Below are 14,802 nucleotides of genomic sequence, written 5' to 3'. Positions count from 1 at the left end.
AAAACACCCAAAGATAAAATATGACAAAAAGGAGTGTGTGTGTTTATGTATGTATGTATATACATATACATATATAGATAGACATGAAGATACATCGATAGATAGAAGCAGCAGAGGGTAAAGTTAAGAAAGAACACATTTTAGTCATACTGAAAGACACCCACACATGCACCAAAGAAGCCTTTAACAGGCATGAAATGTACAAAGACACACAGAGAGGCATACGTGGACAGACAGACATATTCACAGTTATAGCAAGAAAGCTACAAATGTCCATATAGTGCCCAACAGGCACAGGTATAAAGAATCCTGCTAACACTGAAATCCTAAGTGCCAGTTTTTTATGTCTGTATTTATGACAAGGAATGCCTATGAATATGTCACCAGTTAGCACTGAAGATGATCATGAACCTAAAGGATATAATAAAAGCAAACCAAAGTACCCAGGGTTTAAAATGTAACAGTTCCCCCATCTGCTACAGCAAAGGCAGCCAAAGACAACAGAAGCAGCAAGCTGCATGGAAACCACAAAAAAGTCCTTGATTATTCTCATGCAAAAATTAATCCCAGGGGAAGAAGTTCAATGTTTCCATCTTTTATATAGCCATAAAATATCTCCAAACCCCATTTATAAATTTCTTCCATTACACATGCTAGAAGCACCAATACATGTAATATGTGCAGGGAAAAGGAAGCTTAGAGGAACTAAGGTACTAAGAAAGGGGTCTTACTTCATTTATTGGCTTGTTTCCTGGTCTCTGCAGCTTCCAGTATCCACCAATTTTCTTGCAGGTTTCTAGAGTCTTGGAGCCCTGGTCCAAGTTACCTGTGGTAAGAGAGTGCTCTTTAGACTGAGTCGAGACCCCAGCTCCTTTTGGGGAGCCCTGACTGTTGGTCACTTTTGCCCATCTTTCAGACCCACCAGCATTAGGGCTTAAGGGGGAAGGGAGGGAAGGGTATGCGCATGTAAATTTAGTGATAGAAAGTTAGCTGAAAGTTCTCAATTCAAAACCAGTATCTGAAGTACCCCAGACCTACTTAAATTGCTCTTGGGAAAAGAAAAATCTCAAGCTCTTTGGAATTATAAAGAAAGAATTCCAGTTCTGAACAATTTTCATGTAACCTTGAAGTCTTAGGTTACATGTATAGCCTGGTTAATTAAAGTACACAATAGCTCAAATTTCTTGCCTCTCCCAACACTTCCCCAGAACAACATAAATAGTTTCAAATTTTCATCCGTTTCTGTAGCCCACCCCTTAAGAGGAAATGTGAGCAGTGGATGTGTCCAAAAACCAGGGAGTAGGAGGATAAACCAAGCATATATCTAATCAGATGCAATTAGTAAGTGAAATCTGTGTTCTCAGAGCAGCCAAACAGCACTGCTTCCATTTCCAGTATGAGGATACTGAGGTTCTCAAAAGGGGTTTGTTATAATTCACTACACAGAAGTATCTACAGAAACCCAATAATAGACCTCAAGTCTCCTGACACCTGGTTCAGTTATCAAACATGATTAAATTGGTACTACTATCATAGAAATATTCAAATAAGTAAACATACATAAGTTTATTCTTACCTGCTCATAAACCAGTGTTTTGCTTAAAAATTCTTCTAATTGTTCCAGGGTTATTCATTCAAATGGTGTTAGGTTCTTCCAGTTGTACCCTACAACTCTCTAGATCAATACCAACCCAGAGCCAACCCTACTGAGAAGGGCAGGGTCTCAGGGAGAAATGATTTGAATGTTACTTCCAAAACAGGATTCTGAGTCAGCCCAGCCTCAAGTGGTTTGAGCAGAGCTCCGCCAATATGTGGGGTGACGTGTGTGGGTATGCTTACAGTAGGACTGTTTCTGATATTCTGTTTTTTTTTCCAAATACAAGAACCCCTCATTTAATAAGGAAAACAAATCTTGATTCCTAATAGTGGCATCTATAGGTATTTAAAGACAATGCAGAGTACCTGGATAGATAAAAGACATATTCCTACCTCTAATTGTTTTATTGTATTGCCAAAATTATAATTTCAGGATAGTTGTATAGCACCTCACCTCATAAGGCCTTTCATGTTTGTTAGCCCTTTTAATCCTCACAGCTTTGCTTGTAAGATCCAAATGATTATCCCAAGTTGCATATAAGAATACTGACATTCATATATACACAATGGAATATTACTCAGCAATAAAAGAGAATAAAATCATGGCATTTGCAGGTAAATGGATGGAATTAGAGAAGGTAATGCTAAGTGAAGTTGGCCAATCCCCCCAAAAAACAAATACCAAATGCTTTCTTTGATATAAGGAGGCTGATTTGTAGTGGGATAGAGAGCGGAATGGGAGGAATAGACGAACTCTAGATAGGGCAGAGGGGTTGGAGAGGACGGGAGGAGGCATGGGATTATTAATCATGGTGGAATGTGATAACCATTATTATCCAAAGTACAGATATGAAGATACAAATTTGTGTGAATATACTGTGTATACAACCAGAGATATGAAAAATTGTGCTCTCTATGTGTAATAAGAATTGTGATGCATTCTGCTGTCATATATAAATGAAAATAAATTTTAAAAAAGGATAAAAAAAGAATACTGATGTTCTTTTGGTGAAAGTTTTCCAGGCCTTTTTCTATATATGTAAATACATTTTATTTTTCCCCTCAAAATAAAATTAGGCTTATATTTTTAAAAAGAATACTGATGCTCAAAGAAGTATAATGACTTATTCCAGGTAACACAGGTATTAAGTAGCAGAAGCAAAATTCAAATCTAAGTATATCTCATTTCCAAACTGTTGCTCTTTCCATCACTCTAAGTTGTCAGGAAACAAAATCCACTGACTTTCCAATCTTGATCAATAAATGTCTATTGAATGTGCAAAAGAGTGAGTAAAAGAATGAATGAGAGGGAGAAGCTCATGTAGTAAAATCCAGGTTGAGCTCCATAGTGGTGTATGTACGTATATGGAAAAAAAAAATTAGGCACATGATGGACAGTGGAGAAAAGAAGCAACCTGCCATCACTGAGCACTTTTGCATGATAGGAACTGTGCTGCAGCATTCACACATTCATAAATTCTATTTCATTCAGTGCTCACAACACTCCTGTGAGACAGATGTTATTCAGTATCCCACTCCCCAGATGGGGAAACTGAGGACTAGAGATCTTATGCATGTTTACTAAGGTGGCAGAGCAAAAATTTGACACTGGATCTATCCAAATCCAAAGTTGATCCTCTTTCTATTATAATGGTCTGCTCTGGCAACCTCCAGGTTAGAATCTTAGAGGGAAGTGTTGGTAAGAGTGTATGTGAAGGCAGATGGAAGTGAAAAAATCCAGCAGTAAAAAATGAAATGAAGTTCTTCAGGTCCTGAGCAAGATAGAAGTAAATCAAATACTAATCACGATCTGAATGTGGTCCTCGGATCCTATCACTAGCAGAATCAGAGACAGAAGAGGAACTGGATGACAACCAGCTTCCTAAATGGGGTTCTGATGTCACCCTGTTTCCCAGGGATATTTTTAGACTCAAGTGTCTAGTGGGGACCTTGAGAAGCAGAACTGTAATGTGGGAGCCATTTATATCCCAAAGGTGAGAGTGGCTGCTGAGGTGATGCCAAAACATAAACCAAAGTTGGGGATACATTTTCCCACCCTTGGCCTATAAATAAGCCCAGAGCAGTCACTATGGTAAGGACTATTAACCCTGATGAGCCCTCACCCTAAGGGGCTGTTATTTCTTTCTAACAATTAGGAGGCTTGCGTGGGAGTCTATCTGATGCACTTGGCAGTGGGGGCGGGGAGTTAGCAGCTGCTCAAAAGCCTCTAAATTGCCAGGGGGTGGGTCTGCTTCCTAAGAGAAAAGGAGAGAGGGGAGAAACAACTGTGACCAGTTCCTCTGCCATAGGCCCCCTGACCTGACTTCCTAGGGGATTATAGGAGACTCCTAGGCAGGAGACTTAGAAAATATGGCAGACATCTGATGCTGACTTAATGGCTTATTTTATATCCACCACCTGCCGTTTCTTCACAGGAGTGGAAAGGGGTAGTAACTACACTGCAGGTGAGTTTGGGTGGAACCAGAGCCTTGACGTCCCATATCTCACTCACACACACACACACACACACACACACACACACACACAAATATATGCATGTATGTATATGTATATATACACATACATATATGCATATATGTGTGTATATATATGCATATATATCCACACATGTGTGTATACATATATATATTTTTGGGGGGGATACCAGGGATTGAACTCAGGTATCACCCCCACATCCCCAGCCCATTTTTTACAAATATTTATTTTTGTTGATAGACCTTTATTTTTTATTTATTTATACGTGGTGCTGAGAATCAAACCCAGTGCCTCACACATGCCAGGCAAGTGCACTACTGCTGAGCCCCAGCCCCAGCTCCCCAAAGCCCTTTTTAATTTTTTTTTTTTTTTATTTTGAGGGCTGGGGTTGTGGCTCAGTGGTGGTGTGCATGCCTAGCATGCATGGGGCACTGGATTCAATTCTCAGCACCACATACAAATAAATAAATAAATAAATAAATAAATAAATAAATAAATTCCATCAACAAATAAAAATATTTTTAAAAAAATTTATTTTGAGACACAGTCTCTTGTTGCTTGGGGCTTCATTAAGTTGCTGAGGCTGGTCTGGAACTTGCAATCCTCCTGCCTCCGCCTCCCAAGTCACTGGGATTACAGGTATGCACCACTGCACCTGGCCGAGTATTTAAGACTCCACACCAAAACTGGAGAAAAATATCATTTGTTCATGCTGGAAATTCAGGATACCAAAGCCCTCAGTCATAACTGACTCTGTGACCTTAGGCAGATCCCTTTACCTTTTGAGACTGTTTCTCCATCTGTAAAGCAAAAGGACCACTCAAACTCTTAGGACCTTTGTAGTTCTGATTGTGAAGGATCAGATTTCCCTGTTCTCAAAATTCTTTACTCTTTCCTTTTACTACCTTCATAGTTCTAGGGAGTTTTGAGGGTAATGATGCTACAGAAGATCCAATCAGCTATTTCTTTGAGTCCTACCTTCCTGCAAAGCCAGGAAGGAAAGGTGAGAGATAAGCTCTAAGACAAGGCAACCCATTTTCCCCCACACATGGAGTTTTGTTGCTGCAAAAAGGACTAGAAACAGGCCTGAAGCCTGTTAGGATATGGTGTAAAGCACAGGCATCCAAGAGCATGGATTTCCCCTCAATGTGGCAGAAGATGTAGCTTTACTTGTGAGTGAGAAGAGCCTGGAAGGCAAAGCTAGTGGGCTGAGTCTGAAATGACCCACTCTGAAACTCTGGGAAGTAACCAGGTTTTGGAGTGGAAAGTCTTGGGTTTTGAGTGGGTTAAATGAAGCTGCCCCAAGCTTTGAGGAGTTTCCCATAATTGGTAGTCAGTGAAGGAAATGAAGGACCTACAACCCACAGAAAGTGAGGTAAGAATCAAGAGAGACAGGACTAGGATGACCCCATGGAGGTGAGAACTATGTAAGACAGGTCCCTTTGAGGCCAACATGGTATATATAAGTGCACTGTGAAGCAGGGATAGCAGAGCAAGAACTGGAGCATATTCCAAAGCCTAGAAAGTACTAGGAACAGAGATCCTGGGAAAAAGAGAGATTTGGGGAAGAATGTGATTCCCAAGGGCTTTGAGCTAAAGGGCCACCCAAATGGGGATATTTGCATTTTAAAAGAAGAGCATGAAAGAGCTAACTCTATGCTGGGTTGTGGCTCAGTGGCAGAGTGCTTGCCTTGCACATGTGAGGCCCTGGGTTCAATCCTCAGCACCACATAAAAATAAATAAATAAATAAAGATATTATGTGCATGTATAATTAGACAGATTTTTTTTAAAAAAGGCTAATTCTATAACAAGGCATGGCTAAATTATGAACTTCAGATGCTAATGAGAGGGCATAAAAGACATACCAGTGCAAAGCATCATGGGTCTCCTCCAGCCCACTTGGTCCAGCTCCACAGGGATACTCTGTGAGATGGGCAGAGAGTGGCATTTTTCCAAAAGGATTTTGAGTGGTGGAGTTCTTGGTGATGGTTCAGCTGGGGGAAATAAGGCCTGCAAAAAACAAACAACAACCAAATAGAATTACTTAATAGAAGTGAGGAGCAAGCCAGCACTTGGCTTAAATGTCAGAGCTTCCATTTTGAAATGTCATTTGGTCCAGGCCCCAAATACAAGCAGGGTGAACATGTGCCATTAATAAATTCAAGCAAATACTCAAATACCAAGAGCTTAGAAGATACCAGGGAGTGGAAAAAATGAAAAACGAGCAACTCGTTTAAAGAAAATAACAGTCATTGTTTCTCTTTTCTGGTGCGCGCGCGTGCGTGCGTGTGTGTGTGTGTGTGTGTGTGTGTGTGTGTGTTTGGTTTATATTGAGATACAAGGAGTGAGGGTTCTGCATTTGCAAGACTTTATCATTTACTTATTGTAAGATGGGGGGGGCAAATGATTCATCTCTCTGAGTCTCACTTTCTTCCTTTGCATATAAGGAATAGTCAGATTATGTCCCTTTCAGAGTTGCAGGGATGAGGAAATTAGATAATACAAGTAAAGCACATAATAAAGTACTTTGTTAAAAACAAGTGTGTGTGCATGCACACACAAGAATGACAGAGACAGAGAGACAGAGAAATGCTCCCTTGCAAAAGCACATCTTAGCTAAAATCAAACCCAAGTCCTTCCACTCACCATCAATATAGCCTGCTGTCTTCATCCCAACTCCTTTTATTTTCCAAAATCTTGACCTCCAGGTAAAAAACATGGAAAGGAACCAAGATCTATGGCATCTCTGTGGTGTATCTGATATATATCAGAGACCCTGATAAATCATCCTATTTACCATACTATCTCATTATTCATAACTACTTCACAATGTAGACAGTAGCCCATTTTACATTCAGAAAACTAAGGCTAGAAAGGGAAATGCATTTCCCAAAGTCATACAACTAATAAGTGATAAGTCTATCTGACTATAGTCCTGCCATACTGTATTTCTAGACAACATGAAAATAACACCTTGGTGCCTACATCCTTCATTCCTCCCCAATGCTCCTAAGTCACTATGGAAACAGTAGAGGTTTCTTCCACCTGTGTCACTTATTCATAAGAAGATTGGATATAAGTAGCAGTTAACAGTCTATATGATCCTTGGAAATTAGTTTAGCAATTGGGTCGAGACAAATTCTCAATTCAGTCCATTCTTGCAACAGTCACTAGGTCATACTGAAAACAGAGCTTCAGACAGTAGCTCTGTATGCATCCAATGGCATGGTCTCAGGGTTGATTTTAACCACTCCTCTTAATCCTAACTTATTTACTTTGCCTTCCAGACCCATAAACCATTAGAACTAGAAAGTTTACAAATCAAAACTCTAATCTCCCCACAATGAAACAGATGGGAGAAAAAAAACTGAAGCCCAGCAATGAAAGGGACTGGGCCCTTGAATTATTTTTATTATAGGTAGAAGTAAGAGGCTAACTATACAGTATATTGTCAAACTATGTACTTTTACTGAGGCCCATACTAAATTAAGGAAAAGTTGGACCCATCCAGAATATATAAGAGTTGAAGGAAGGGAGGATAGAGGAAAAAGGCAAGAGTGGCTGGCAATTTGGTTGGCAAACCTAACTATTGTTTCTTTTACAGAGCACATATTGTGCTGCCAGCTTAAAAATAGGCAGCAGGTAAGAGACTGAAGAAAGTGAACTTGATAATTCTCACAGAATTCCAGTATGAAGTAAGAGGCTATATAGAACCAGCACCGGCCAAAAGTCTAACTCCTTGTATTCTGCATCTACCACCAATTCATTCTGTATATCCTTAGACAGGCTCAGTCTTTTCATCTGTACAACGGAGACAGTAGCCACTGCCTTAACTACTTCTGAGCATGGATATGAGTATTATTTGTAGGCATAAGCTTAATAAAATGAGATAATGGTGATAAGACCAAAACAACACTGGAAGGGAGAGGAACACTGGGGCTTCAAATGAAATAATAGAATTAAAGGCATATAGTGTTTGATATAATATTCATGTTATAAATAGTATTTGATATACTAAGTATAATATTCTTTATTACCTAGAAAGGAAGCAGAGGGGGCTTCTTATCTCCAGTAGAAAAATAAAGGAAACAAAATTACCATAGGTACATATATGACTACACCTATGGTGCAGCACTACATCATGTACAACCAGAGAAATGAAAAGTTGTGCTGCAATTCTGTATAATGAATCAAAATGCATTCTGCTGTCACATACCTAATTAAAATAAATAAATAAAATTTAAAAACTCAAAGTGGTTAAATGATTTATCAAAAGTCACATGTCTGGTAAAGTACAAGATCCAGGACTTACAACTAGGCTTTTTGACTCCAAGTCCAATGTTTTCTTTCTTTGTATGTCATGCCCTATCATCTGTAATATGAGAATAATGATAATAATATTTATAATTATATAAGTTTTACAAATCACTTTATGCACTGGAAAGAATTATGCAAAGTATAAAGTCATGTCTTATCATTCTTCCTCTTCCTCATATAATTTGTATTCTACTAATTCCCACTAAGGTGTTAGCTAATGATAGGCTTAAGTTATAGTCCTTTCCTGTGATATGTGCTTTTAATAGTGAACACAATAGCTAACATTTATTGTACAATGTCTCTTGACCACACACTGTTATAAGTACTCCTGTGTATTTACTCATTTCATCCTTAAAACAAGCCTATAGGGTAGATATTATTATCATCCCATTTCAAAACTAGTCCCTGACTCATAAGGTAGTTGTTTTGATAAAATTGAGTTTGTATATGTAAAATGCTGAGAACAGTGTCTGGGCACAAAACAAACACTGTGTAAATTCTAGCTATAATTAGTGGTATTACTCTACCCATTTTCTACGAACATAGAGTGAGGCTTGGAGACCCTTAATGAGACCCATTCACAATCTCTGATATCTTTAAGGTGGATGATATTAGAGGAGGTGGTGCAAATTGCAACTTATAGACACATAACCCATTAGAACTGGAAATGTGTCCCACCTCCTCTAACATCATTCACCTTAAAGCTGCAGTGATAGAGCTTACCACAGCCAAATCTGGGCCAAAACAGTCAGTTTCAGGAGCTTCTACCTCTGAAAGATTGGATGAGTACACCACAAAAATAAAAACACTCCAAAAGAAGCTAGCCAAAGCCCACTGTTGCTCTGAGTAATGCAGAAGAGCCTGGGCCTTTATCAGGTTTTTTTTAAGTTACATTTTCATATAATAATGGAATGCAATGTGTGGGCATTGCTACTTTACAATGTATTGTTTTCATATCCAATATCCCAATTTAGCCTCACTAGAGACCTGAGAGATGCCTGAGGTGAGGATGAGAATTTTCAACTGGCAGAGAAAGCTGCTAAAACCCAGAGGGAAGGTAAGATTTGTGGCAGAGATGAGACTACAATTTTCATATCCTATTTGGCTCCCAGTTTCTGTGTGTCAGAGGAAATCCTTTCCCTTCCCTCAGACTCAGTGTAAATCATCTGTAAAATGTGTATCATCTGTAAAATGAACTGAATGAACCAGATGGTCAACAGGACCCCTGACCTACACCGATGTCCCTCACATTCACAGCTGTTTTGCTCCACTTTTGCAGTTTCACTGGGCTGGTTGTTGTTGTTGTTGTTGTTGTTGTTGTTGTTGTTGTTTTTCTTTGTACTGGGAACTGAATCCAGGGGTGCTTAACCACTCAGCAACATCCTTAGCCCTTTTCTGTATTTTATTTAGAGACAGGGTCTCACTGAGTTGCTTAATGTGCCTCACTTTTGCTGAGCCTGGCTTTCAACTTGCAATCCTCCTGCCTCAGCCTCCTAAACTGCTAGGATTATAGGCATGCACTACTGGCCTGGGTAGGCTGGTGTTAAACACCAAGGAAAGCTAGACAGTATCTCTGTGAAACCAGCAGAGGGCATAGGATGCCTGCAGAGAAGAACCACTAGGAAACCACTAGGCAAAAAGGAGGTGACCAGTCTCTCACTGAACTTAAAGAGTTAATTACAAGTTTAGATTGGAGGCAAGAATCAGTGAAAAGATCCCCAGGAACTGTCTGGTTCAAATTCACATTGTTCTGATGGAGAAACTGAGCTCCAGTGAGAGGAAGAAACTGGACTAAGGTCACAAAGCTGATCATGAGTAGAAATGAAATTAGAACCCAGTGTTACCTGATTTTCAGACACTATTATTCCAAGAGTACCAATCAGCTTACTGCTATATGCTACCCTCTTGAATTCTTTTACAATTATTTATAATTTACCAAATTTCAGTAGTAGTAGTAGTAGTAGTAGTAGTAGTAGTGGTGGTGGTGGTGGTGGTGGTGATTGCTACCACTTTGTAAATATCCACAAAGGGCATTGTACATAGTACTAGGCTGCATACTTTACATACACTGTTGCTTTTTTTTTTCACAACAGCCCTTTAGGTAGGCAGTATTTAAATCTATTTCACAAATGAGAGGGCAACTCACATCCAATCCTTAGTAATTTTAAAGCCTGTACTTTTAAAGATCTCACAAGGCATCTGCATCTAGCATATATGGCCCACTAGGAATGTGATTAGTCCATCTGTGACCCTCTTCTAGGTTATAGGTAACCCTGGACATGCAGTGCCTGACTGCAATTGTTAGCTAATGGAGTAACCCGGTATATTTATTTGCTTGCTTGTTTGATTGTTGGTCTTAAAACCACTGCAATAAAAATTACTTCCACAGTATAACTCCAATATTTATGTTTTATAGCTTACCATAACTGAAAAATATAGAAATAGAATGCTTGCAAACATATTAATGCCTTTCTCCAAAAAAACAGGACTATTGCTTCTGTCCTGATGGGGTCCAAATGCTCTAAAAGTGGGATGGGAGAGATGATAGAAACAGCTCTACAAAGGTAATCCATTTCACCCTACCATAATGAAGAATTTTAATTAACTATTCTTTAAAAAATAGATTTGTCCTAAAATAATCTGGAGAAAGGATATCATGTCTCCTTATAAAAACATTCTTAAGGCTCAAAGTCAGATTTCCCTCTAGTGTTTATTCAACATTCCTTCCACAATAATTCTAGCATATTTATTTTTTCGTCCTTGAGTAGGGGTATGCTGAAGAGCTGCCTGTTACTACTCAAATTAAGTCTCCTGGAAACAACAGATAAAATACTTGATTTAAAGTCAAAAATAAGAACCTGGGGCTGGAGATGTAGCTCAGTGGTAGAGTGCATGACTTAGCATGCAGGAGGCTCTGAGTTTGATCACAAGTACATACACACACAAAAAAATTAAGAACTCAAATTTGAACTCAAATTCTATCACAATCTGCATGACTGTGGATAAGTCACATTGAGCTCCAGTTTCCTCACTGGTAAAATGAGGATAGTCACACCTATTTCACAAGGTTAGTGTAAGAATTAAATGGAAACAATACATGACAGTATCCTGCCAGATACTGGATATGAAGTTCTTCTCAATAAATTATGGGAGAAGAATATAAATGAACTGTCCTTAGTTTATATTCTTCAGGTCAAATAATTTAGGGTGTTGTTACTAGAAAAGTACCTAAAGACACCAAGCGCAGCCTACTGCACTAATAAGGAAACTGAGATCCAGCAAGATGAAAGGATTTATCTCAATATAATATAGACAACAGAGCACAGAGCTAGGACACAAATGCAGATCTTCTGTCACAGCTCAGAGGCTCCCCTGGAGCCCAGTCTCTAGATCTACTTCCTGCTGGAGGGGAAGGGAAGGAAGAAGGCGGACAAAGCCAGGGAAATGTCTCACAACCTAAGAAAAATGGGAGAGCATGACTCCCTTAGACATAATTAAATGACCATGGCCACTTTCCTACTATTCTCAGGGCTTCAGGATCAGTCAAGTTCCCTGCACCTGACTCCTAGGAGCATTCCTTTCAGGACATCTCTGGCTGATGGTGGGATATGGGGTATGAGGTATGAGTTTAGCTGGCTTCTGGGGTCCCAAATATTTCAAATAGTTATTTGGAAAAGCCAGCCTTACCTGAGAATGACAAACTCCAGAGCAGGCCTTGGTGGCTTTGCCTTCTGCATCCCCTGCACCCATTTCCATCTCAAGCTTCTGGGGCTTCCTGGCCTGGCTGGACTCCTCTGGTCCCAAATTTTCCTCCTGCTCTTTCATTTCACTGGGCTTCTCCTCCAACTTCTCCATGACAGCCTCAGTGGTGAACCTCTTGGCATAGGCACCCAATTCAGGGGGCTCTCTGGAACTGTCCTCTTCCTTGAGGAAGCTGACCACCGTCTCTGTGTCTTCGTCAAGCTCCTCAGAGGAGGAGTGCTCCCTGGTGGAGGTATGGCAGTTGCTGTGGCAGTGGCCTTTCTGCTTCACTGGGTCATCCTGGAACTTGAAGACAGCTGAGGTCATAGAAGAGGTGGCAGCATCACAGGGACCTGATAGAGCCTGACCAAGAATCTCCTCACCTTCAATGCTCATCTCAAAAGTGCATGAAGTGTGTGGGGCCTTCCGGTGATGGCGTCGGCACCTTCCCATAGCATTGCCCCACAGGTTGGATTCAGTGGTTTGGCAGGGCAGATCAAGTGGGAAGGAGACTTGGGAGGTAGTGCCTTCCAGGACGAAGCCATCGCTGCAGTAGGGTTCACGGTGGCGGCGGCCCAACTGTGGCTCTTCACGGGAGAATGACCGCCACTTGCGGGCTGCTTCAGCCATATTGTTGAAGAATTTGACAACAACACTGAATGGAGCCATCTTATCTCTGTGCTGGTGTCCAGGGCTCTCCTCATAGATGCCTTCTGTGTCTCCTTCCAAGGTGGAGCCCTCAATGGTGGTCTCAAGCCCCTGGATTCTGGTGTCTTCTACCCAGGCAGAAGGGGCCTCATGACTCCTGGGAGACAGGTTTTTCAGGTAGCTTCTGCATTGTCTGTCACTACTGAAGTGCCCAGGAACCTCTTCTTCCTCCCAGAAATCTTCCTCCACTTGGATGCCAAAATCCTCAGAGGCTAGCACCTTCTGGTTTTCCCTCTTGGGTGCTTGCACAAGCCCCTGCACATCTTCAAGGAAAGGCTCCAACCCCTCAATGTGGCCTGCATAGGAATGGCGGAAGGGTTTTAGAGCATCCTCAATATTCCGTATCCTGTAGACACCTGTGGCTTCCTGTGGCTCCTGGACCTTGCTACTCCTAAGGGGAGTATTCTTAGAGGCCCCAGTAGAAGTCTTTGACTTCCTGAATGACTTCATTCGATCCATGAAGGTGACTTTGGATTTTACCTCTGATGGTCTGGAGATGTCTTCCAGCAAAATCATGGACTGAGGTCGCTTTCTCTGGCTGGAAGCTCCTTTTCTGCGACTCACAAAATTCCAGATCTTATTGACTTTTGTTTTCTTCTTGTTCCAACCACTCTCTTCCTTGGGACTCATGTCTCTCTGGATACACTGCTCAGATCCCTCTAGCTCCTCCAGCCTCACCTCCTTAGTCAAGCCTTCTACCTCAGGGGGGTCTGGGAAGACCTGAACCTGGCAGCCATTGGGCACCAGCTCTGAGAAGGAAGCAGTCCGGCAGATGCTGAGAGTCTCCATGGTCACAGCAGGAATGGGCCACCAAGGCACAGGGGGAGGGATGGCCAGTTATTTCCAGCTGAAGGAGAGAGAGGGAGAGGGAGAGGGAGAAGGAGAGGGAGAGGGGGAGGGGAGGGAGAGGGGGAGGGGAGGGGGAGGGGGAGGGAGGGGAAGGAAGAGGGAAAAGAAAGAGGGAGTGTGAGGGAAGGAGAAAGAATATTAATGATAGAAAGAGAGAGAGAGTGAGAGAGAGAGAAGTGCTAGGTTAGGCAAGGATAAAAACAGGGTACTTTATAGATTTGTAATGATCAAATACATAGAACACACTTTATCACAACTGGAGTGCCAAATCTTGAAGACCTTTACAAAGCAAGAACTCATTATTTTGGACCCACTAGTTTAAGATCTGGATCCAAGATTACAGTTTGTGTGTCAAGGAAAGCTTTGATTGCCATTTAAATACAAAAAAAAAAATTGAGAAGGGCATAACTTAAAGCTATTATTATCAGACTATGACAGCTGAGGAAAATGCATTAAAAAAAAACTAAAAGAGAGAAGGCTAAAAGGTACCTCAGAAATATGTGTGTTGATTCTCTCAATTTAAAGGGAAGCACTTGAGATTCAGAAGACATATGTCTTGCCCAAGCCACAAAACCAAGGGAGCAGCAGGTAGGGATCCAGTCCATGCTTCCCTCTAGCATTTGCTCCTCCATTCACTCAGGAATCCAGCCTGAGAGAACTCACCTATCAGATTACCTGCTCAAGCAAACATCCTCCAGCTAAATGCTGGATCCCAAAATGAGTCAGACATACACAGTTAGTCATCCAGGTTCACAGGCTACTGGGAGAGACCTGTGGATGTAAACAAACTATTACAATTGAGCCAGTACTATACATGCCCTAATAGGTGTATGCACAGCAGCAGCAAAAGCTTGGAGGGAATAAAGGAGAAGATAGTGGACTGGGAGGTAATGGAGGTTGGGCAGAAGACCAAAGAGGTGATTATGGCCCCTAAGAATACCTCCCAGAATAGCTGGGACCAGAAATGAGAGCTCTCTTATGATGGATTCTCTCTCTCCATATAGTCAGTGCCCTTTGCCCTTCTGCCCTGCACAGTCTGAAAACAAATTTGCTAAGGAGACCAAGAGGAGAGGGCAGACACATCAAAACATCA

General features: G+C 41.1%; 1 protein-coding gene across 3 annotated transcripts in view; it reads right to left on the bottom strand.

Annotated features, from left to right (window-relative positions):
- ARHGEF9 (Cdc42 guanine nucleotide exchange factor 9) overlaps positions 1-14,802 on the bottom strand; it is a 356,264-nt gene that overhangs the window by 229,089 nt on the left and 112,373 nt on the right. For 2 of the 3 annotated variants that reach the window (XM_081276391.1, XM_081276390.1), the window contains exons 2-4: positions 12,099-13,707; positions 5,960-6,104; positions 732-826 (exon numbers count right to left, since the gene is read on the bottom strand). In XM_081276391.1, the coding sequence (XP_081132517.1) occupies positions 732-826; positions 5,960-6,104; positions 12,099-13,649 (1,791 nt within the window). In that variant the 5' untranslated portion in view covers positions 13,650-13,707. Of the gene's footprint in view, positions 1-731; positions 827-1,576; positions 1,689-5,959; positions 6,105-12,098; positions 13,708-14,802 lie in introns of those variants that run through there. The other variant, XM_081276396.1, reaches the window with a different exon arrangement.

The sequence above is a fragment of the Spermophilus citellus genome (genome assembly GCF_964194105.1).
Source record: "Spermophilus citellus genome assembly, chromosome: X".
Classification (NCBI taxonomy): Eukaryota; Metazoa; Chordata; class Mammalia; order Rodentia; family Sciuridae; genus Spermophilus; species Spermophilus citellus.
The sequence above is the reverse complement of the archived record's forward strand: the minus strand, read 5'-3'. Positions and strand labels throughout refer to the sequence as shown.